General features: G+C 46.0%; 1 protein-coding gene across 1 annotated transcript in view; it reads right to left on the reverse strand.

Annotated features, from left to right (window-relative positions):
• Positions 1–25,452, reverse strand: part of LOC308103887 (GTPase IMAP family member 8-like) — a 46,467-nt gene continuing 21,015 nt past the window's right edge. Inside the window, exons 6-11 of the mRNA XM_080454096.1 lie at positions 22,910–23,064; positions 22,441–22,510; positions 19,946–20,046; positions 8,695–8,794; positions 2,572–2,812; positions 1–663 (exon numbers count right to left, since the gene is read on the reverse strand). Coding sequence (XP_080310222.1) covers positions 657–663; positions 2,572–2,812; positions 8,695–8,794; positions 19,946–20,046; positions 22,441–22,510; positions 22,910–23,064 — 674 coding nt within the window. The 3' untranslated portion in view covers positions 1–656. The remainder of the gene's footprint in view (positions 664–2,571; positions 2,813–8,694; positions 8,795–19,945; positions 20,047–22,440; positions 22,511–22,909; positions 23,065–25,452) is intronic.

A 25,452-nucleotide genomic window follows, 5' to 3' on the forward strand; every position in this document is an offset into this window, starting at 1 on the left:
TTTCATATGCCATTCAATCACAACTCACACACACAGTGAACACATGCTCATAGAGGTATGACCTGGTATATAATATAATATTCACTTTATGTGACATTTGGTTCCCTAAATAAAGGGGGTCCCCAGCTCATAAATAAAGGGGGTCCCCAGCTAATAGAGTTAATAGAGCATCACAATCAGTTTAAACCCCTTTAAACCCATTTTACACTATATTCTAAAGTAGCAGATCAGATCTACAAGCTCATACAGTAGCTTGTATTTTCTAAACATTTTCAAAAATCTGGAATAATCTTGGGGGGGTCCCTGGCACTAAATATCTTGAGAAGGGGGTCCATGGCTATAATACATATCAATGTGGGGGTCCCTGCTGTGCCTGTCCTCCTTTCTGAGGTTCTGCTGGTGGTCCTAGACACGAGGCTATAGTGGCAGAGACAGTAAAAGGCCATGAAGACGATCTGTTTAGACACTGAGACACAGGCTAAATAACAGGTGAAGGTAATGAGTAATCAACACATGTGTGATTAATACAGGGATTACAAGCAAAAGGAAGAGATGAGGCGACATCTGGTGGACAAGTATAGAAGTACAGGAGGAGACTGGAGGAACAGGCAGTCCACAGCTCAGACATCAGAACTCCTGCTTCATCGCTTCATCTCTTACTTCCTAAGAGAAAAAGAACAACGCTACTGTCAGTGGTGGTAAACATACTACATTTTTTTAACTTAAGTTAAAGTATAAATATTGCAATGTATCAGTGGTGTAAAGTAACTAAGTACATTTACTTAAAGGGATACTTCACTTTCGGGCCGGGGACACATTTAAAAAAAATATTAAAAATAAATGAAAAAAGTTATGGAAAATTCATGGCCCCCTCACGACACGCAGTGTCCTACTAATGTGTGAGGGGGCCATGAATTTTCCATAACTTTTTTCATTTATTTTTAATATATTTTTTAAATGTGTCCCCGGCCCGAAAGTGAAGTATCCCTTTAAGTACTGTACTTAAAGGAGGAGTTCACCCAAAAAATGACTTATTTTCTATCAATTACACACCCCATGAAGCCTTGATTTCATGGATTTATTTTTGTTTTTGTGGCATTCCTAAGACAATAATTTGATTATAATAAATTTGTCCCCATTGATTCCGGTAGGAGACACAAATGCATTTGTGTCTCCTACCGGAATCAATGGGGCTAAATTTATTATAATCAAATAATAAAGGAAGGAATGCGACAAAAACAAAAATAAATCCATGAATTCAAGGCTCCATGGGGTGAGTAATCAATAGAAAAAAAGTCATTTTGGGGGTGAACTACTCCTTTAAGTACAATTCTGAGGTATTTGTACTTTACTTTTACTTCTACTCCACTACATCTCAGAGGCAAATATTGTACTTTTACTCCACTACAATTATTTGAAAACTTGTTTTTAAAAAAACTTGTAACTAGTAACTTGTAGTTACTAGTTACTTTGCAGATATAAATGATTATATTATAAAACATACATTAACCAATTCAGCCCTATTTTATATCTAGACTATTTGAAAATAGCAGATCTACAAGCTCACAACGCGTCACGATGCGTTATGAGCTTGTAGATCTGCTATTTTCAAACATTTTAGTACTTTTACTTTTGGTACTTTAAGTATATTTTGATGCCAATACTCAAGTAACATTTTGAACACAGGCCTTTTACTTGTAACAGAGTATTCTTATATTGTGGTATTGCTACTTTTACTTTACATTTGAGTATTTTTTCCACCAGTGGTAGAAATACTTTGTTACAAGTAAAAGTACCAGTATTCAAAATTGACTTGAGTAAAAGTACAACATTATTGGCATCAAAATGTACTTAAGTACTAAGAGTAAAAGTACTCATTATGCACAATGTCCCATTTCACAAGTTTCCAAATGTATAAAATCCTTTGAAAATAGCAGATCTACAAGCTCACCAGGTGTCGACGCGTAGAGAGCTTGTAGATCGGCTATTTTCAAACTGGTTAATGTATGTTTTACAAAGTAACTAAAGTTTTCAAATAATTGTAATGGATTAAAAGTATAATATTTGCCTCTGAGATGTAGTGGAGTAGAAGTAAAAGTTCAAAATAAATTGAACTTAAGTACACTACTTGAGTAAATGTACTTAGTTACTTTCTACCACTGGCTACTGTTAATTACCATATCTGTGCAAAAAAAAATATATTGACATTGAGAATATTGGTGATGATGAGGATCTATTGAGAAACATTCTGTAAAGCTCTACCTTCCTATTCATCATCTGAGCATTTATCACAAGGTAAGGAATCAGTTATAATATATTATTACATTGTGTAGTTCTTCAATATTAATATTAAATGGGTTCAGAAACATCATAATGTTAATTATCAGACGTTTACAGAAACATACAATGTCAATGTTTTCTGTGGCTCCCAGGATGCAACAGTAACGTTACAAAGAGATGGAGTGAAAACACCAGTGTTATCTTTTTAAATCAATAATACATACATACAAATCACCTCTTCTACTAATGCAGTGTTTGGTCTAAACATGAATTTAAATGCAAATTACTTACAGTCTCCAAAGGAGAAACTTCTCGTGTTCCTCTAGACCTTCGTAGAAAATGTCTTTGGCTTTTCTGGAGGTCAGGAGTGCATAGAGTTCCCTCATCTGGTCCAGAGTGGTGGTCTTAGACCTCACATTACGGTAGCCCTCCATGGTGATGACACGCTCCTCAAAGAGTAGATCCAGGATGGGATACACATTGGTCACTCTCTGAATCAGGAAAGGCCGGTGTTTGTCGACAAAGTGTCTCTCTGAAACCAAGAGGAATGAACATTGAGTTGTTGGTGAAACTCTGTGGGTGAAGCATCTTATACATGGAATTTTATATCTGTTTCAATTTGTTAATAATACATTTTATTTATAATTCACTTTATATTTGACAAGGATCTCAAAGTGCTACAGGGGGGGGGGGGGGGGGGATCAAGCCTCAGATGGTTTAACACTGAGCTGAGCTCAAGCAGCTTAACACATTTAGACCAGGAAAGCATCTTGTGCCATTTTAGACTTCTTTGGCTATTCCAAAAAATAGCAGATCTACAAGCTCATATGAGCTTGTAGATCTGCAACTTTTTTGGGGAAAATTGTGAACATTTGTGTTTTAAAGCGAACATTTTTAACTCTGATCTGTGCTTCTGGGGGGTCCCTGGAACAACGCATTCTGAGATAGGGGTCCGCGGCCAAATTACATATAATTCTGGTGCTCCTTGACATGGAAAAGTCGTAGCACCACTGATATAGCAACATACTGTTAGGATTTAGAAAACATGTTTAGGGACCCCCCCCTCCCCCAGAAGCAACGATCTGAGTTACAAATGTTCGCTTTAAGAAATATATATTCAAAGGTTTGCACACATTTTCATGATTTTTCAATAATAGCAGATCTATTGTCGGGCTTGAAGCACAAAGTTTTGTAGGGGGCGCTATTGAGCCATTAGGTCACGCCCCTTTTTGAGACGATTTAAATACGTATTTTTTTGCCACTGGTAATGTGTGTGCAAACTTGCGTAACTTTTGGAGTACGTATTGCCCCTCAAAAACGCAATTCATTATCGGGAAGCGGAAGCGGAATAATAATCATTGCAGTTTCAATAGAGCTTCGCACTACTGTGCAGTGCTCGGGCCCTAATAATAATGAAATGATCCAACACCAGTGGTGGAAAAGGTACTCAAATGTTTTACTCAAGTAAAAGTATCAATACTGCAATATAGAAATACTCTGTTATTCCGGAATTTGAAATGTACTTGAGTAAAAGTACAAAAATATTGGCTTGAAAATGAACTTAAAGAACCAAAAGAAGGGGGGGGGGGGCAGAGGGATTGGTTCATACTGTAAGAACATGTATTTTCCTCTGGAAGGGGGGGGGGGGCAGAGGGCTTGGTTCATACTGTAAGAACATGTATTTTCCTCTGGAAGGGGGGGGGGGGCAGAGGGACAGTGTTGGGAAAGTTCACTTTCTACATGAACTAGTTCAGTTCAAAGTTAGTTCATAATTAAACATTTTGAACTAAAGTTCATGGTTCCAAAAATGAACTATTTAGTTCATTTTTTGTTAGCTATTATTTGTCAAAATCATTGCCACAGCCCATATAAACCACAGACAGCAATTATTTTATCCGTTTTAACACTGAATCTATATGTCAGATTATTAGGCCTACTATTACTAATAGTATTTTATATATAAATATATACATATATATATATATATATATATATATATATATATATATATATATGGGTTATTATTACATCATTGCCTCATCTTAATTATTTGATTCAAATATTGATACATTTTTCAAACATGTGGAGACACAGCAGATCTACAAGCTTCTGGGACTAGATCCTAACAGATCCTAAAAGGCAAAACGGAAATATAATTTACATGTTCCATTGTTCAAAGTATTTGCTTCACAATTAATCATCAACTGAACACAACGTACGTGTGTGTGTGTGTGTGTGTGTGTGTGTCACAGGTAAATTGGCATTCCAGGTAAATTGGAAGGGGAGCGCTTGTTTTTAGGTGTGGGGCGGGGCTGCGATGCGGGGCTTTTCGAGACAGGGCGGTGCGAGGAGGAGGAGGAGGCGCGAAGCGGGGCTTTGATACGAGGAGGCGCGAGGAGGAGGAGGAGGAGGAGGAGGAGGAGGAGGAGGAGGAGGAGGCGCGATGCGGGGCTTTGATGCGACGCGGACCGCACGTGATAATAGTTATTGTCCATGACGGAGGCGCGCCGACTCAGCAGAGCTTGAGGCCGAGGAGGCGCCTCCAGGCGCGAGTGCCCGCGCCGAAGGTCTGCTGAGTCGAATCAGCGCCGTCCGAGTTGTAACCCGGGAGAATAGATCTTTTTATGGGTTACTATCATACAGTCTATGGTTACTATCCAGTGTCCACGACGACACACATGTATGCGTGTGCATGTGTGCGCATGCACACACGCACATGCGTGCGCACACACACGCATGTGCATGCGTGTGGATTCAGTGTGCATTCATTTCCCTCTAGCGTTGGAATTGCCTGGGGGCGGTGAAAACAAGCGCCTCTTTTCCAATTTACCTGGAATGCCAATTTACCTGTAACATATATATATATGTTACAGGTAAATTGGCATTCCAGGTAAATTGGAAAAGGGGCGCTTGTTTTCAATTCTGTAGAACCAACGCTAGAGGGCAATGAATGCACACTGAATCCACACGCATGCACATGCGTGTGTGCGTGTGCATTTGTGCGCATGCACACATGCACACGCATGTGTGCGCACGCGTGTGTGCATGCGCACACATGCACACGCACACATGTGTGTCGTCGTGGACACTGGATAGTAACCATAGACTGTAACCATGAAAAGCCTATTCTCCCCCTATCGGTTCACAACTCGGACGGTGCTGATTCGACCCAGCAGAGCATCGGCCGGTCGTCGCGGGCACACGCGCCTGGAGGCGCTCGGGCACGTCTCCTCTGCCTCCTCAAGCTCTGCTGAGTCGGCACGCCTCCGTCATGGACAATAACTATTATCACGTGTGCGTGTGAACGCGTGTTCAGCGTCCCTGGTTGCTATGTGGGGGGAACAACAAAAGCCAGGTCGGCCTCGTATCAAAGCCCCGCTTCGCTCCTCCTCCTCCTCGCGCCGCCTCATATCAAAGCCCCGCCTCGCGCCTCCTCCTCCTCCTCCTCGCGAGCCTCGCGTAAAAAAAACCTGTCTCGAAAAGCCCTGCATCGCAGCCCCGCCGCCCGTGCCTAAAAACAAGCGCTCCCCTTCCAATTTACCTGGAATGCCAATTTACCTGTGACATATATACACAGTGTATATATAATAAGGGTCTCTCTATCTCTCTCTCTCTCAGCTAAGGGGTCCTTGACCTGAAAAACGTTGAAGACCCAGGCCTGTGTTATCATATTATATGAATACAATCCAGGATTATGCCATGTTTAGCCATAATGTTTTAAAAACATAGCAGACCTACAAGCCCACAATGAGTTGCATCCACAAAGCGTTGTGAGCTTGTATGTCTGCTATTTTAGGCACGGGACACCGTCGTGCTGCAAATTATAAATTAGGCTCTAGCCCACTGAGCCCAGAGAGAGCAGCAGCAGAGAGAAAAATAAACTGCATCAACAGTGAAAAGTTGTGAAAAAGACTTTGTTTTAAACACAAGCAGTACACCCGGTCCCAGCAGCGTTGTTGTTGTTCATGCGTGTCGTGTGTGTACTTAATACAGCGCAGAAGCATTTCTTTGATTACAAAATGATATTGCGTCGGAGACTCTGCAAGAAGAACAATACAGCTGTGGATCATTATCACTCAGCGTGCTACAGTCAGTGACACAACAACTGATAAACGGACAGGGATTTTTTATAAAGCTAAGAGGTGCTTCTCTTGCATTTTTAACCCGAGAGGCTATCTATAATCACGGCTGCTGCTGCTGCATAGTAGTCTGTAGTCTGCACTTAGATTGACTTCACTCCGCGCTGCGCAGATGAATGTCAGAGACCGCTCGGCTTTTCTTTTTTTTTGCTGATGGTGCGTTCAAGGCGCCTCGGAAACACAGGATAGGATGAAATACAACATGACAAACCGATGTAACCATGGAAATTTGGGACACTCTTGCTAAGATTCAACCCACCCGCCCCACTAGCTACAATAGCACATTCATGTTGGCTTGTTTTCAACACAGAACGATATCTTATTGGCCAAGGATATCAAAACACACACACACACACACACACACACACACACACACACACACACACACACACACACACACACACACACACACACACACACTCTGTGTGTGTATTAAGAATGGGGGGAGAAAGCAGAAGGAGAAGTACTAGTACTTCTAGTACTTTTATAGTACCTGGCACATGTTTTCAGATGAGGGTCTGTGGCCAAATATAAATTAATTTGCGGGTCCGCTAGCTGTCTTAGTTGTGTATTTCTGAAACTGTATGAAAGACTAAGCACGGTAGTGAAGGCTTCCACAATGTGTCTTTTTGTACTTTTGTCTTAATCTTTCCAGAATCTGAAGTTGACCAGAAGAAGACATCTTCAGGACATTCTGGTGGCTGGAGTGAGTGAGGAAGACGCAGAGAACCGAAGCAGATGATCTGCTGTGATGAAAAAAAAATCACTAAAACGCCACAATAAATTCAAAATGGCTGACTTCCCGTCAGCCATTTTGGTACTGGTGGGTAGCAATTTTCATACATGTAGGCGAAACCATATTGTGGGGATTCAACGTTGGCATTTTGTAGGTGGCAGTATTGAGCCATTAGGCCACGCCCCTTTTTGAGACCATTAAAATTCGTTATTTTTTGCCACTTGTGTATGTGTATGCAAGTTGCTTAAAGGTAGGGTAAGGATTTTTTTTGGTTAAAACAAAAAGTATTTTGTTAAAAGGTTAAAGCACTATATTCTGATAGTAATCATTGCTATAGAGTGTTTGTTCAGTAACAGGAGTCTCCCCGTCTCTCCAGCTCTTTAATAAACAGAAAATACATTTTCCGGTAGGTGTCAAAATCTCAGCCAATCAGGAGAAAGTACCCATTTTTAAGCTTCATTTTTATAGTGTTCCAGTTCCAATTTTGCCTGCTCATTTCTTAATGTCATCACTTCCAATTTCTCTTGTTTAATCTATATCCTGATTGAGTTCTCTATCCTGATTGGATAAAATTGGAAATGAAACTGAAACTGAAACGAAAATGCATTTTCTGTTTTATAAAGAGCTGGAGAGACAAGGAGACTCCTTTTACTGAACAAACACTCTATAGCAATGAGTACCATCAGAATATAGAGCTATTTAACACTTATTTTAACCAAAGAAAATCACCCTACCTTTAACTTTTTGAGTACGTTTAGGACCTCATAAAAGCATTTCACTATCAACAAAATAATAATCTTCGCAATTACAATAGCACTTCGCAAAGGTGCAGTGCTCTGGCCCTAATTAACAAAATGGCGGATCGGAAAACATGTTCTTTTTAAATCCTAAAGCCAAGGCCCGCTGTGATTGGCCAGTAACATGTTCTTTTGAAATCCTAAAGCCAAGGCCCGCTGTGATTGGCCAGTAGCAAATGAAATTCCCTCTTCAGAGACACATTCTCAGAAAAGTGAAAGCCAGAGTGTTCAGATTTATTTGCTTGTTTGTTTGTTTATGTATTTATTTATTTGATTATTTATTTTTATTATTTAGTTTTCTACGAACGCTTGTTTTATATTGCTGTATTGTTTATTGGATTATTGGATTGTCTATTGGATCTTGTTTAGTCGATACACTTATTTGTTTTAGCTCATGCTCATTTGATTTAGCTATTTTGTCTCATCTGTTTAAGGAAATAGGTAGCTGATATATTGCACTTTTACCTTAGCGCTAGGTATACTCTTGGTTGCTTGTTTTTGCAGAAAATGCACTAAAGACTTCTGGTGATTAGTAGTTTTCGTTCCCTACCTATGTTGAATACACTTATTGTAAGTCGCTTTGGATAAAAGCGTCTGCTAAATGACTGTAATGTAATGTAATGTAATGTAATTTAATTGGGGGTAGAATGGACGCTGGGGAACCCAAAAAAACACAAATAAATATGAAGAAAAAAAATGTCATGGTGTAGCTTGTTTAATGAAACCCAGACAGCAGTCTTACCTGTCTCAGCTCCCGATGCCTCTACTTCTTTGACATAGTTGGAGGGGAAATACCCAGACTTGCCATTCAAGGTACCGAACCACCATCCAACATGACCACCCTGAAGGTACAAGACATAAGGCATTGTTTATCCACCTGAACTTCCACTATGTATTTTGATGTATTGTTAAAAGTTGGACAACATGCTCTGAAAGTACATTTGGAGAGTAACATCTCCAACCAAAATATATGAAAAAAACAACATGAAACATAATAGTCAAAAAATATATATATAAATGAATGTGACGCACACACGAATGCATGGTCACATTTATGTTGTTTGTGTATTTATGTTTATAGTGAGGATGTTATTTTATTTCTTTATTGTTTCCTAAAATTCAGAGTAGGCAATTATTTTTAACCCCTTTTTCTCCCCAATTAATTCCTCTCCACACACATTTCTGTGTTGTTACTGCAGTCGTATCCTACTGACTCACCTGCCAGTGAGGAGCCCCCACCGGGAGGACATTGGGCCTTCGTCCTACTACTCCCGCCTAACACATGTGCCTCCCCAGGCTATAGGAATACATGCAGAGACACCCTCCCCTCCCGGCTTCCCTCCCCCGAACACGGGCCAATTGTGTTCACCTAGACAAAGCCGGATGCACCACGATGGATTAACAGGGACTTCACCACTGCACCGCCTGAACACCATGGTGGATTAACAGGGACTTCACCACTGCACCGCCTGAACACCATGGTGGATTAACAGGGACTTCACCACTGCACCGCCTGAACACCACGGTGGATTCACAGGGACTTTACCACTGCACCGCCTGAACACCATGGTGGATTAACAGGGACTTCACCACTGCACCGCCTGAACACCACAGTGGATTCACAGGGACTTTACCACTGCACCGCCTGAACACCATGGTGGATTAACAGGGACTTCACCACTGCACCGCCTGAACACCACAGTGGATTCACAGGGACTTTACCACTGCACCGCCTGAACACCATGGTGGATTAACAGGGACTTCACCACTGCACCGCCTGAACACCACGGTGGATTAACAGGGACTTTACCACTGCACCGCCTGAACACCACGGTGGATTCACAGGGACTTTACCACTGCACCGCCTGAACACTACGGTGGATTCACAGGGACTTTACCACTGCACCGCCTGAGCACCACGGTGGATTCACAGGGACTTCACCACTGCACCGCCTGAGCACCACGGTGGATTCACAGGGACTTTACCACTGCACCACCTGAGCACAAAGATGGATTCACAGGGACTTTACCACTGTGACGCCTGAGCGCCACGGTGGATTCACAGGGACTTTACCACTGCACCACCTGAACACCACGGTGGATTCACAGGGACTTCACCACTGCACCGCCTGAGCACCACGGTGGATTCACAGGGACTTTACCACTGCACCACCTGAGCACAAAGATGGATTCACAGGGACTTTACCACTGTGACGCCTGAGCGCCACGGTGGATTCACAGGGACTTTACCACTGCACCACCTGAACACCACGATGGATTCAAAGGGACTTTACCACTGCACCACCTGAACACCACGGTGGATTCACAGGGACTCTACAACTGTGATGCCTGAACACCACGGTGGATTCACAGGGACTTTACCACTGCACCACCTGAGCACCACGATGGATTCACAGGGACTTTACCACTGTGACGCCTGAGCGCCACGATGGATTCACAGGGACTTTACCACTGCACCACCTGAGCACCACGATGGATTCACAGGGACTTTACCACTGTGACGCCTGAACACCACGGTGGATTCACAGGGACTTTACCACTGCACCACCTGAACACCACGATGGATTCACAGGGACTTTACCACTGTGACGCCTGAGCGCCACGATGGATTCACAGGGACTTTACCACTGGGAAACCTGAACACCACGGTGGATTCACAGGGACTTTACCACTGTGACGCCTGAACACCACGATGGATTCACAGGGACTTTACCACTGCACCGCCTGAGCACCACGGTGGATTCACAGGGACTTTACCACTGCACCACCTGAGCACCACGATGGATTCACAGGGACTTTACCACTGCACCACCTGAGCACCACGGTGTATTCACAGGGACTTTACCACTGTGACGCCTGAACACCACGATGGATTCACAAGGACTTTACCATTGCACCGCCTGAGCACCACGGTGGATTCACAGGGACTTTACGACTGCACCGCCTGAGCACCACGGTGGATTCACAGGGACTTTACCACTGTGACACCTGAGCACCACGATAGATTCACAGGGACTTTACCACTGCACCACCTGAGTACCACGATGGATTCACAGGGACTTTACCACTGTGACGCCTGAGCACCACGATGGATTCACAGGGACTTTACCACTGTGACGCCTGAGCGCCACGGTGGATTCACAGGGACTTTACCACTGCACCACCTGAACACCACGATGGATTCAAAGGGACTTTACCACTGCACCACCTGAACACCACAGGGACTTTACCACTGCACCACCTGAACACCACGGTGGATTCACAGGGACTTTACCACTGTAACACCTGAACACCACAGGGACTTTACCACTGCACCACCTGAACACCACGGTGGATTCACAGGGACTTTACCACTGCACCACCTGAACACCACGATGGATTCACAGGGACTTTACCACTGTAACACCTGAACACCACAGGGACTTTACCACTGCACCACCTGAACACCACGATGGATTCACAGGGACTTTACCACTGCACCACCTGAACACCACGGTGGATTCACAGGGACTTTACCACTGCACCACCTGAACACCACGATAGATTCACAGGGACTTTACCACTGCACCACCTGAGCACCACGGTGGATTCACAGGGACTTTACCACTGCACCACCTGAACACCACGGTGGATTCACAGGGACTTTACCACTGCACCGCCTGAACACCACGGTGGATTCACAGGGACTTCACCACTGCACCGCCTGAGCACCACGGTGGATTCACAGGGACTTTACCACTGCACCACCTGAGCACAAAGATGGATTCACAGGGACTTTACCACTGTGACGCCTGAGCGCCACGGTGGATTCACAGGGACTTTACCACTGCACCACCTGAACACCACGGTGGATTCACAGGGACTTCACCACTGCACCGCCTGAGCACCACGGTGGATTCACAGGGACTTTACCACTGCACCACCTGAGCACAAAGATGGATTCACAGGGACTTTACCACTGTGACGCCTGAGCGCCACGGTGGATTCACAGGGACTTTACCACTGCACCACCTGAACACCACGATGGATTTAAAGGGACTTTACCACTGCACCACCTGAACACCACGGTGGATTCACAGGGACTCTACAACTGTGATGCCTGAACACCACGGTGGATTCACAGGGACTTTACCACTGCACCACCTGAGCACCACGATGGATTCACAGGGACTTTACCACTGTGACGCCTGAGCACCACGATGGATTCACAGGGACTTTACCACTGTGACGCCTGAGCGCCACGGTGGATTCACAGGGACTTTACCACTGCACCACCTGAACACCACGATGGATTCAAAGGGACTTTACCACTGCACCACCTGAACACCACAGGGACTTTACCACTGCACCACCTGAACACCACGGTGGATTCACAGGGACTTTACCACTGTAACACCTGAACACCACAGGGACTTTACCACTGCACCACCTGAACACCACGGTGGATTCACAGGGACTTTACCACTGCACCACCTGAACACCACGATGGATTCACAGGGACTTTACCACTGTAACACCTGAACACCACAGGGACTTTACCACTGCACCACCTGAACACCACGATGGATTCACAGGGACTTTACCACTGCACCACCTGAACACCACGGTGGATTCACAGGGACTTTACCACTGCACCACCTGAACACCACGATAGATTCACAGGGACTTTACCACTGCACCACCTGAGCACCACGGTGGATTCACAGGGACTTTACCACTGCACCACCTGAACACCACGGTGGATTCACAGGGACTTTACCACTGCACCGCCTGAACACCACGGTGGATTCACAGGGACTTCACCACTGCACCGCCTGAGCACCACGGTGGATTCACAGGGACTTTACCACTGCACCACCTGAGCACAAAGATGGATTCACAGGGACTTTACCACTGTGACGCCTGAGCGCCACGGTGGATTCACAGGGACTTTACCACTGCACCACCTGAACACCACGGTGGATTCACAGGGACTTCACCACTGCACCGCCTGAGCACCACGGTGGATTCACAGGGACTTTACCACTGCACCACCTGAGCACAAAGATGGATTCACAGGGACTTTACCACTGTGACGCCTGAGCGCCACGGTGGATTCACAGGGACTTTACCACTGCACCACCTGAACACCACGATGGATTTAAAGGGACTTTACCACTGCACCACCTGAACACCACGGTGGATTCACAGGGACTCTACAACTGTGATGCCTGAACACCACGGTGGATTCACAGGGACTTTACCACTGCACCACCTGAGCACCACGATGGATTCACAGGGACTTTACCACTGTGACGCCTGAGCGCCACGATGGATTCACAGGGACTTTACCACTGCACCACCTGAGCACCACGATGGATTCACAGGGACTTTACCACTGTGACGCCTGAACACCACGGTGGATTCACAGGGACTTTACCACTGCACCACCTGAACACCACGATGGATTCACAGGGACTTTACCACTGTGACGCCTGAGCGCCACGATGGATTCACAGGGACTTTACCACTGGGAAACCTGAACACCACGGTGGATTCACAGGGACTTTACCACTGTGACGCCTGAACACCACGATGGATTCACAGGGACTTTACCACTGCACCGCCTGAGCACCACGGTGGATTCACAGGGACTTTACCACTGCACCACCTGAGCACCACGATGGATTCACAGGGACTTTACCACTGCACCACCTGAGCACCACGGTGTATTCACAGGGACTTTACCACTGTGACGCCTGAACACCACGATGGATTCACAAGGACTTTACCATTGCACCGCCTGAGCACCACGGTGGATTCACAGGGACTTTACGACTGCACCGCCTGAGCACCACGGTGGATTCACAGGGACTTTACCACTGTGACACCTGAGCACCACGATAGATTCACAGGGACTTTACCACTGCACCACCTGAATACCACGATGGATTCACAGGGACTTTACCACTGCACCACCTGAACACCACGATGGATTCACAGGGACTTTACCACTGCACCACCTGAACACCACAATGGAATCACAGGGACTTTACCACTGCACCACCTGAACACCACGGTGGATTCACGGGGACTTTACCACTGCATCACCTGAACACCACGATGGATTAACAGGGACTTTACCACTGTGACGCCTGAGCACCACGATGGATTCACAGGGACTTTACCACTGTGACGCCTGAGCGCCACGGTGGATTCACAGGGACTTTACCACTGCACCACCTGAACACCACGATGGATTCAAAGGGACTTTACCACTGCACCACCTGAACACCAAAGGGACTTTACCACTGCACCACCTGAACACCACGGTGGATTCACAGGGACTTTACCACTGTAACACCTGAACACCACAGGGACTTTACCACTGCACCACCTGAACACCACGATGGATTCACAGGGACTTTACCACTGTAACACCTGAACACCACAGGGACTTTACCACTGCACCACCTGAACACCACGATGGATTCACAGGGACTTTACCACTGCACCACCTGAACACCACGGTGGATTCACAGGGACTTTACCACTGCACCACCTGAACACCACGATAGATTCACAGGGACTTTACCACTGCACCACCTGAGCACCACGGTGGATTCACAGGGACTTTACCACTGCACCACCTGAACACCACGGTGGATTCACAGGGACTTTACCACTGCACCACCTGAACACCACGATGGATTCACAGGGACTTTACCACTGCACCACCTGAACACCACAGTGGATTCACAGGGACTTTACCACTGTGACACCTTATCACCACGATGGATTCACAGGGACTTTACCACTGTACCGCCTGAACACCACGATGGATTCACAGGGACTTTACCACTGTGACGCCTGAGCACCACGGTGGATTCACAGGGACTTTACCACTGTGACGCCTGAGCACCACAATGGATTCACAGGGACTTTACCACTGCACCACCTGAGCACCACGATGGATTCACAGGGACTTTACCACTGCACCACCTGAACACCACGATGGATTCACAGGGACTTTACCACTGTGACACCTGAACACCACGATGGATTCACAGGGACTTTACCACTGTGACGCCTGAGCACCACGATGGATTCACAGGGACTTTACCACTGCACCACCTGAGCACCACGATGGATTCACAGGGACTTTACCACTGTGACACCTGAGCACCACGATGGATTCACAGGGACTTTACCACTGCACCACCTGAACACCACGGTGGATTCACAGGGACTTTACCACTGCACCACCTGAACACCACGATGGATTCACAGGGACTTTACCACTGCACCACCTGAACACCACGGTGGATTCACAGGGACTTTACCACTGCACCACCTGAACACCACGATGGATTCACAGGGACTTTACCACTGCACCACCTGAACACCACGGTGGATTCACAGGGACTTTACCACTGCACCACCTGAACACCACGGTGGATTCACAGGGACTTTACCACTGTGACGCCTGAGCACCACGATGGATTCACAGGGACTTTACCACTGCACCACCTGAACACCACGGTGGATTCACAGGGACTTTACCACTGCACCACCTGAACACCACGGTGGATTCACAGGGACTTTACCACTGTGACGCCTGAGCGCCACGGTGGATTCACAGGGACTTTACCACTGCACCACCTGAACACCACGATGGATTCAAAGGGACTTTACCACTGTAACACCTGAACACCACAGGGACTTTACCACTGCACCACCTGAACACCACGGTGGATTCACAGGGACTTTACCACTGTAACACCTGAACACCACAGGGACTTTACCACTGCACCACCTGAACACCACGGTGGATTCACAGGGACTTTACCACTGCACCACCTGAACACCACGATGGATTCACAGGGACTTTACCACTGTAACACCTGAACACCACAGGGACTTTACCACTGCACCACCTGAACACCACGATGGATTCACAGGGACTTTACCACTGCACCACCTGAACACCACGGTGGATTCACAGGGACTTTACCACTGCACCACCTGAACACCACGATAGATTCACAGGGACTTTACCACTGCACCACCTGAGCACCACGGTGGATTCACAGGGACTTTACCACTGCACCACCTGAACACCACAGTGGATTCACAGGGACTTTACCACTGTGACACCTTAACACCACGATGGATTCACAGGGACTTTACCACTGTACCGCCTGAACACCACGATGGATTCACAGGGACTTTACCACTGTGACGCCTGAGCACCACGATGGATTCACAGGGACTTTACCACTGCACCACCTGAACACCACGGTGGATTCACAGGGACTTTACCACTGCACCACCTGAACACCACGATAGATTCACAGGGACTTTACCACTGCACCACCTGAGCACCACGGTGGATTCACAGGGACTTTACCACTGCACCACCTGAACACCACAGTGGATTCACAGGGACTTTACCACTGTGACACCTTAACACCACGATGGATTCACAGGGACTTTACCACTGTACCGCCTGAACACCACGATGGATTCACAGGGACTTTACCACTGTGACGCCTGAGCACCACGATGGATTCACAGGGACTTTACCACTGCACCACCTGAGCACCACGATGGATTCACAGGGACTTTACCACTGCACCACCTGAACACCACGATGGATTCACAGGGACTTTACCACTGTGACACCTGAACACCACGATGGATTCACAGGGACTTTACCACTGCACCACCTGAGCACCACGATGGATTCACAGGGACTTTACCACTGTGACACCTGAGCACCACGATGGATTCACAGGGACTTTACCACTGCACCACCTGAACACCACGGTGGATTCACAGGGACTTTACCACTGCACCACCTGAACACCACGATGGATTCACAGGGACTTTACCACTGCACCACCTGAACACCACGGTGGATTCACAGGGACTTTACCACTGCACCACCTGAACACCACGATGGATTCACAGGGACTTTACCACTGCACCACCTGAACACCACGGTGGATTCACAGGGACTTTACCACTGCACCACCTGAACACCACGGTGGATTCACAGGGACTTTACCACTGTGACGCCTGAGCACCACGATGGATTCACAGGGACTTTACCATTGCACCACCTGAACACCACGGTGGATTCACAGGGACTTTACCACTGTGACACCTTAACACCACGATGGATTCACAGGGACTTTACCACTGTACCACCTGAGCACCAAGGTGGATTCACAGGGACTTTACCACTGCACCACCTGGGCACTACGATGGATTCACAGGGACTTTACCACTGTGACGCCTGAACACCACGATGGATTCACAGGGACTTTACCACTGTGACGCCTGAGCACCACGATGGATTCACAGGGACTTTACCACTGTGACGCCTGAGCACCACGATGGATTCACAGGGACTTTACCACTGCACCACCTGAGCACCACGATGGATTCACAGGGACTTTACCACTGTGACACCTGAGCACCACGATGGATTCACAGGGACTTTACCACTGCACCACCTGAACACCACGGTGGATTCACAGGGACTTTACCACTGCACCACCTGAACACCTAGGTGGATTCACAGGGACTTTACCACTGCACCACCTGAACACCACGGTGGATTCACAGGGACTTTACCACTGCACCACCTGAACACCACGGTGGATTCACAGGGACTTTACCACTGCACCACCTGAACACCACGATGGATTCACAGGGACTTTACCACTGCACCACCTGAACACCACGGTGGATTCACAGGGACTTTACCACTGCACCACCTGAACACCACGATGGATTCACAGGGACTTTACCACTGCACCACCTGAACACCACGGTGGATTCACAGGGACTTTACCACTGCACCACCTGAACACCACGGTGGATTCACAGGGACTTTACCACTGTGACGCCTGAGCACCACGATGGATTCACAGGGACTTTACCATTGCACCACCTGAACACCACGGTGGATTCACAGGGACTTTACCACTGTGACACCTTAACACCACGATGGATTCACAGGGACTTTACCACTGTACCACCTGAGCACCAAGGTGGATTCACAGGGACTTTACCACTGCACCACCTGGGCACCACGATGGATTCACAGGGACTTTACCACTGTGACGCCTGAACACCACGATGGATTCACAGGGACTTTACCACTGTGACGCCTGAGCACCACGATGGATTCACAGGGACTTTACCACTGTGACGCCTGAGCACCACGATGGATTCACAGGGACTTTACCACTGCACCACCTGAGCACCACGATGGATTCACAGGGACTTTACCACTGTGACACCTGAGCACCACGATGGATTCACAGGGACTTTACCACTGCACCACCTGAACACCACGGTGGATTCACAGGGACTTTACCACTGCACCACCTGAACACCACGATGGATTCACAGGGACTTTACCACTGCACCACCTGAACACCACGGTGGATTCACAGGGACTTTACCACTGCACCACCTGAACACCACGATGGATTCACAGGGACTTTACCACTGCACCACCTGAACACCTAGGTGGATTCACAGGGACTTTACCACTGCACCACCTGAACACCACGGTGGATTCACAGGGACTTTACCACTGCACCACCTGAACACCACGATGGATTCACAGGGACTTTACCACTGTGACGCCTGAGCACCACGATGGATTCACAGGGACTTTACCATTGCACCACCTGAACACCACGGTGGATTCACAGGGACTTTACCACTGTGACACCTTAACACCACGATGGATTCACAGGGACTTTACCACTGTACCACCTGAGCACCAAGGTGGATTCACAGGGACTTTACCACTGCACCACCTGAACACCACGATGGATTCACAGGGACTTTACCACTGTACCACCTGAACACCACGATGGATTCACAGGGACTTTACCACTGTGACGCCTGAACACCACGATGGATTCACAGGGACTTTACCACTGTGACGCCTGAGCACCACGATGGATTCACAGGGACTTTACCACTGTGACACCTGAACACCACGATGGATTCACAGGGACTTTACCACTGTGACGCCTGAGCACCACGATGGATTCACAGGGACTTTACCACTGCACCACCTGAGCACCACGATGGATTCACAGGGACTTTACCACTGTGACACCTGAACACCACGATGGATTCACAGGGACTTTACCACTGCACCACCTGAACACCACGATGGATTCACAGGGACTTTACCACTGTGAAGCCTGAACACCACGATGGATTCACAGGGACTTTACCACTGTGACGCCTGAACACCACGGTGGATTCACAGGGACTTTACCACTGTGACACCTGAACACCACGGTGGATTCACAGGGACTTTACCACTGTGACGCCTGAACACCACAATGGATTCACAGGGACTTTACCACTGCACCGGCTGAGCACCACGATGGACTCACAGGGACTTTACCACTGCACCGCCTGAACACCACGGTGGATTCACAGGGACTTTACCACTGCGGCGCCTGAGCGCCACTGTGGATTCACAGGGACTTTACCACTGCGGCGCCTGAGCGCCACGGTGCACCATCATACTTGGTCATCTAGCCCCACCCCCTCCCTGTGTCGTACATCTTAGAGGCAGATCTGCTGTCTGTCTAGCTTACAAACTACAATCAGGACACTGACTCCAACCAGGTCAATTGACCCAGGATGACATGATGACATGCAAATAAACAATAGAAAACCAAAGGTCTTACAAAAGTATCTAAATAGACCAGTAGCCTTGCACCATTACCAGTATACCAGTACCAGTACATACACCATGACTTCAATGACGAGCTCTCCTTCTAACTCTACATTATACAGACAGTTTGTGCAACAATATGCAGGGGAATGGCAGAGATGTAATAACAATAGTTAATAAGTTTGCTAGCTTGGAGTTAGGGAATACAGTACAGTAGCTGTCTTCCTGTTACTTAGCGTGTTAGCCAGCCAGGTGAGGATAATAAATGTACCTCTTTAATGAAGTCAATGATGTCTCCCACTTCGAGCTCCAGTTGATTCTCCTGCTGTGCCTGGTAGTCATACAATACCTCACACTGCCTCTTGTTCAGCTCTGTAATGACAAACACAGGACAGAATATACCAGTTAGACCACTAGCCTGCTCAACGGCAAAGAAGATATAGACATCACCTCTGTGTGTGTGTGTGTGTGTGTGTGTGTGTGTGTGTGTGTGTGTGTGTGTGTGTGTGTGTGTGTGTGTGTGTGTGTGTGTGTGTGTGTGTGTGTGTGTGTGAGAGAGAGAGAGAACGAACGCACGTTTATCTCATAGAAACACCATATTCCCCCCAAGGATTCCCCGGTCATGACAGCTGCAACCCACGACTTGCGTCGGGGCAACACTTGACATTTCCCTGAAGATGATTCCCTAACGCACGGTTCCCCAATAGGCGGCCCACGGGCCAATTGCGGCCTGCGAGAGCCAATTGTGCGGCCTGCACACCCCTGTCATAACTTATCTTGACATAAATTGACGTAAATGGAATCGTATTGTGGGGCTTTAACGTTGACATTTTGTAGGGAGGCGCTATTGGGCCATTAGACCATTAAAATACGTCATTTATTGCCACTTGTGATGTGTGTGCAGAGTTGCAAAACCTTTCGAGTAAATGTAGGCCCTCTAAAACATTCATTACTAGTGACCAACCACCAGGTAACAAATAAAACAAGTGTATAGTTTAATCCCCTAAGTCAGATGCCAAACTATAACTTCACTTCTTGCATCCATTTCGTCTCGTTGTGAAGAATTTAAGAAAGTCTCATCCAGCGCAGCTGAGCCTTAATTAGCGATTTCCAGTGGTGGAGAAAGTACTCACATTTCTTACTTAAGTAAAAGTATCAATACTGCAATGTAGAAATACTCTGTTGGCACGGCTACACCGCACTTTTGTTCTATGAGGCGGAATCTGCAAATGCTTTTCAATGGGAATGGCGTGGTTTGATGGTCTTGCGCATCTATCCGCACGTCGCGCACACCTTGTGTTTATGTGCTCTATACGCCTTGTCTATTTGAAGCAGATAAATGCGCGAGACAGATGCTGTTTTTTCCCCTCACCGATCGGGTGAGTCGAAGGCAGACCATCCCAAGACTCAGGAAGCGACATGGCTCGTAGCGACGTAGCTCGCAATTGAGCAACTGCGGGCTACGGGCGGGTCTTCAAGGTGAGTGACAGGTGGGTCACTGGTTATTGGGACAGATTGCGCTGCAAGCTACTCTGTTTTTAGAATGCGCTGGCTGCAAAAGAGTTTATCAGCCGGCAGCCATATTTTGGTGTGACCGTGCCCTTACAAGTAAAAGTCCGGAATAAAAATGTTATTGAGTAAAACTACAACAAAAGTATTGGTATCAAAATGTACTTAAAGTACCAAAGTAAATATGCAGAATATCCCATTTCACAAGTTTTCAAATGTATAAAAATCTTTTGAAAGATCATTTCGGCTATTTTCAAATGGCCGAAATGTTTATAGGGCTGAAGTGGTTAATAATAATCGAAATCTACAAAGTAACTAGTAACTAAGGTTTTCAAATAATTGCAGTGCAGTAAAAGTAGAATATTTGCTTCTGAGATGTAGTGGAGTAGAAGTAAAAGTATTGCAAATTGGAAATACTAATGAAGTAAAAATGCCTAAAAATTTTACTTAAGTACAGCACTTGAGTACATGTACTTTCCACCACTGGCGATTTCCCGACTGCCCACCTGCTTAACAACCAAGTAAATCAATCAATGGATTGAACACCACTACATGATCAATGGAGTGTCAGTATAATTTGTTGTTGGTAGTCGAACATGTGAAGCTATCAGTATACTTACGTTTTGCTGAATATTTTGTAGTAGTAACCCTATAGGTTTACATTAATGCTGTTTAATATTAACCCTTAATTATCATGCACAGCAGAGCAGATTTAGCTAATTTACCACTTGCAGAATAATGGCAAGAAAAGAAAGAGAGCTAGAGCAGGCAGCCTGGGGAAGCGGCTCTCTGCCCTCTAGCCGCCTAACAGCAATAATAATAATAATAATAATAATAATAATAATAATGATAATGATAATGATAATGATAATAATAACTAGGAAGATGCACTTTAGGAAAATTGCAAGTGTGGTTGCCCAGAAGCAATTTGTGGGTTTTGAATGAATTAAACTCTAAAACATATCACTTAGCAAAATGCAAGCACACGATTCCCAATGTGTCAATTTGACTTATTGTCTTGTGTGGCAACCACACTACTAATACTAATTAATGGGTAATCGGCATCATGATTTGTGTGCAAGGGGATCTCATCTTAAACAAGCTCAGTGCTTAATGAGTCTTCCAGTTTAGTAGACCTTGTATTGTGAATTTGTACTTCCATGTACTGATGTTCTCATGTCTTACTAAATAAAGTACATCAATCAATCAATCAACATGTTGAAGTGGACATGTTGTCAGAAAACACCAGGTTCTTACTCTGTCTCTCGGCTGCAGCATTACAGGAGATGACCACTCTCTGGATCTCCTCTTTGTCCAACACCACCGTCTAGTAGGACACACACACACACACACACACACACACACACACACACACACACACACACACACACACACACACACACACACACACACACACACACACACACACACACACACACACACACACACACACACAATGCAGTGTATCCATTAAACACACGACACACCACTGTCTACAACAAACACACATGACAGCATACACATTAAACCACATTATTACACAGCTTGGTTGAATGCTTTTTTTTCAATATTGACCTCTGAACTCAATAACAGAGTGCTGTCTAATCAAAGACTCAGCAGGTGGTGAGGTGTGTGTGTGTGTGTGTGTGTGTGTGTGTGTGTGTGTGTGTGTGTGTGTGTGTGTGTGTGTGTGTGTGTGTGTGTGTGTGTGTGTGTGTGTGTGTACCTTGTTAGTGAGCTGGTCCAGGTACCTTTGTGCGTTGTCGTCCATGACCCCCCGCAGACCCAGGGCCTCCAGTCTGAGGCTGTCCAGCAGAGAGGCCTCGTCCTTGTCAGTCACCGCCTTCTGCACCTGCCTCACCACAGCCTGCACCAGCCTCACTGGATGGATGGACCAGCGCGCGCGCGCGCACACACACACACACACACACACACACACACACACACACACACACACACACACACACACACACACACACACGTTATGTGAATATACTTTTATTGCTCCTAGTATTGATGATTTCTTGCATATTATTGTGTAGGGCTGTAGTCGAGACCACCTAAAGCGAGTCCAAGTCAGTACCAAGTCCGAGGGGGGGCGAGTCCGAGTCAAGACCGAGTCCGGGAGGCCAGGGAGGGGGTCGAGTCCGAGTCAAGACCGAGACCGACGGGGGGCGAGACCGAGTCAAGACCGAGACCGACGGGGGGCGAGACCGAGTCAAGACCGAGACCAGATTTTTTTTTTTTTTTTTTTATAGGTACAGAAAACAATCTTGATCTGAAACACTGCAATTATATGTTTCTGACTTTGGAAAAGCTCAAAATTAGGTATGCCTGGCCTACTACAATGAGCTCTATTCAATAAGTATGCATAATGTGTGAAAATGTGTATTGTCACTATGTGTAAATAAATGTACATGGCACTTTTAAATCTCATCCAATGGTGTAAAATAAAGTAATTAAGTACATTTACTCAAGTACTGTACAACTTAAGTACAATGTTGAGGTATTTTTTTTTACTACTGGATTATTTCCAATTTTCAATACTTTTACTTCTACTCATATCAGAGGCAAATATTGTACTTTTACTCGACTACAATTATTTGAAAACGTAGTTTGCAGCAGATATAAATTATTACATAATAAAAATATATTAACCACTTTGGCCATATTTTATACCATAGAGTAGACTATAAAAAAAATAGCAGATCTACAAGCTCACAATTGTGAGCTTGTAGATCGGCTATTTTCAAATATTTTAGTACTTTCACTTTTGGTACTTTAAGTATATTTTGAAGCCAATACTTTTACTCAAGTAACAGTTTGAACACAGCTCAATTACTTTTACAGAGTATTTGCCTCATGCATACAGGTTGATGCTTTTATATTCATGGTGAAAATGTTTCTGGATGTAGGCCTACTTATTGTTTTATTGTATGAAATAAATAATAGGATTGATAGAATTATAGAAATAGAATTGATCTTAATATGAAAAGCAGAAAGAGGTCAGTCTCCCTGTGCGCAATTACGCACAATGTGGTACAACTTACAAGAGAATAGATAATTTAAGTGATTTGTACATTACATGTAGGTATATCTCCAGACAAGCCGACGACAGCATCGGTCAGGATCTAATGTTAATTAATGTTTTTAGTTTTGCTGCTTGGACTGATATATTTACTGCAGTGAGTGACACAGTATAATGTGCGCAAGGAAACCTTACTGAAAGCAGTCTCTATTCATCTTTAGATGATTAGAGACTGATGATTAAAACAACCACAGGCTACACAGTGAACACACAATAAATAAATAAACACCTGTTCGTGGATATAATTTTAAAAGAATATAAACTAGAGGGACAGGACTGCTGGTGTTCTGCTGCTGCTGCGCTGTCAACTGCTGCAAGATGATGTGCTCCAAGAAAGCTGTCCATAAGCGCCAGACAGCTCTCTTATAATGTTAATGTGAATGGGCTCCTCATAATATGGGTATAATAAAATTATTTCATTGCATTGTAGTGACTTGGTCTTGGACTCGAGTGGACTCGGTGGGGGTAGAGTCCCGAGTCCCTTAGTCCGAGTCCGAGTCAAGACCGAGTCAAATTATGGGCGAGACCGAGTCAAGACCGAGTCAAACTATGGGTGAGACCGAGACAAGACCGAGTAAATCAAAAAGCGGTCTCGAGACCGGTCTCGAGACCGAGACCGGTCTCGAGTACTACAGCCCTATTATTGTGTCTTTATATGTCTTGATGAATTGAATACACAGGACCACAATGGAAACAAACTCCCAGGGCTTTTTGTGTTATCCTTTTAGCATTATTGTATAACTGTTATAGGGTTGCCAACAGCAATACGGGACGGGTCGCAAGATTCACACACATGACCTATTTGGATTCAAAATTGCCGAAAAGCTACAAGTTTGCTTGCCTGTATACTCCTTTAGCCAAATTCCAACACTCAAATCTCTGCTCACTCGCTCACTCCACAAGCGGAGACGACTTGTTGTGCGTTTGTACATCAGCGATTTTCTACGTGCGATATTGTCGTGTGTTGAAGTATAAACCAAGCTTATTGAGGCATGAAAAGCACCACAACTCACTGAGTTCTCAAACGATTTACACGCGGTTTGGTTTGTATGACACAGGATCAAGAATGCTGGCTTTCATACCAAAATGCTTACATAATAACGGATTCACGGATTGCACGCTGTGTTCATGATTTAAGGGATTTTGTTTCAAACAGAGCATTCCTGCAAACTTTAGAAGCC

This window comes from Gymnoscopelus braueri, assembly GCF_963280865.1.
Source record: "Gymnoscopelus braueri genome assembly, chromosome: 1".
In the NCBI taxonomy this organism is placed as follows: domain Eukaryota; kingdom Metazoa; phylum Chordata; class Actinopteri; order Myctophiformes; family Myctophidae; genus Gymnoscopelus; species Gymnoscopelus braueri.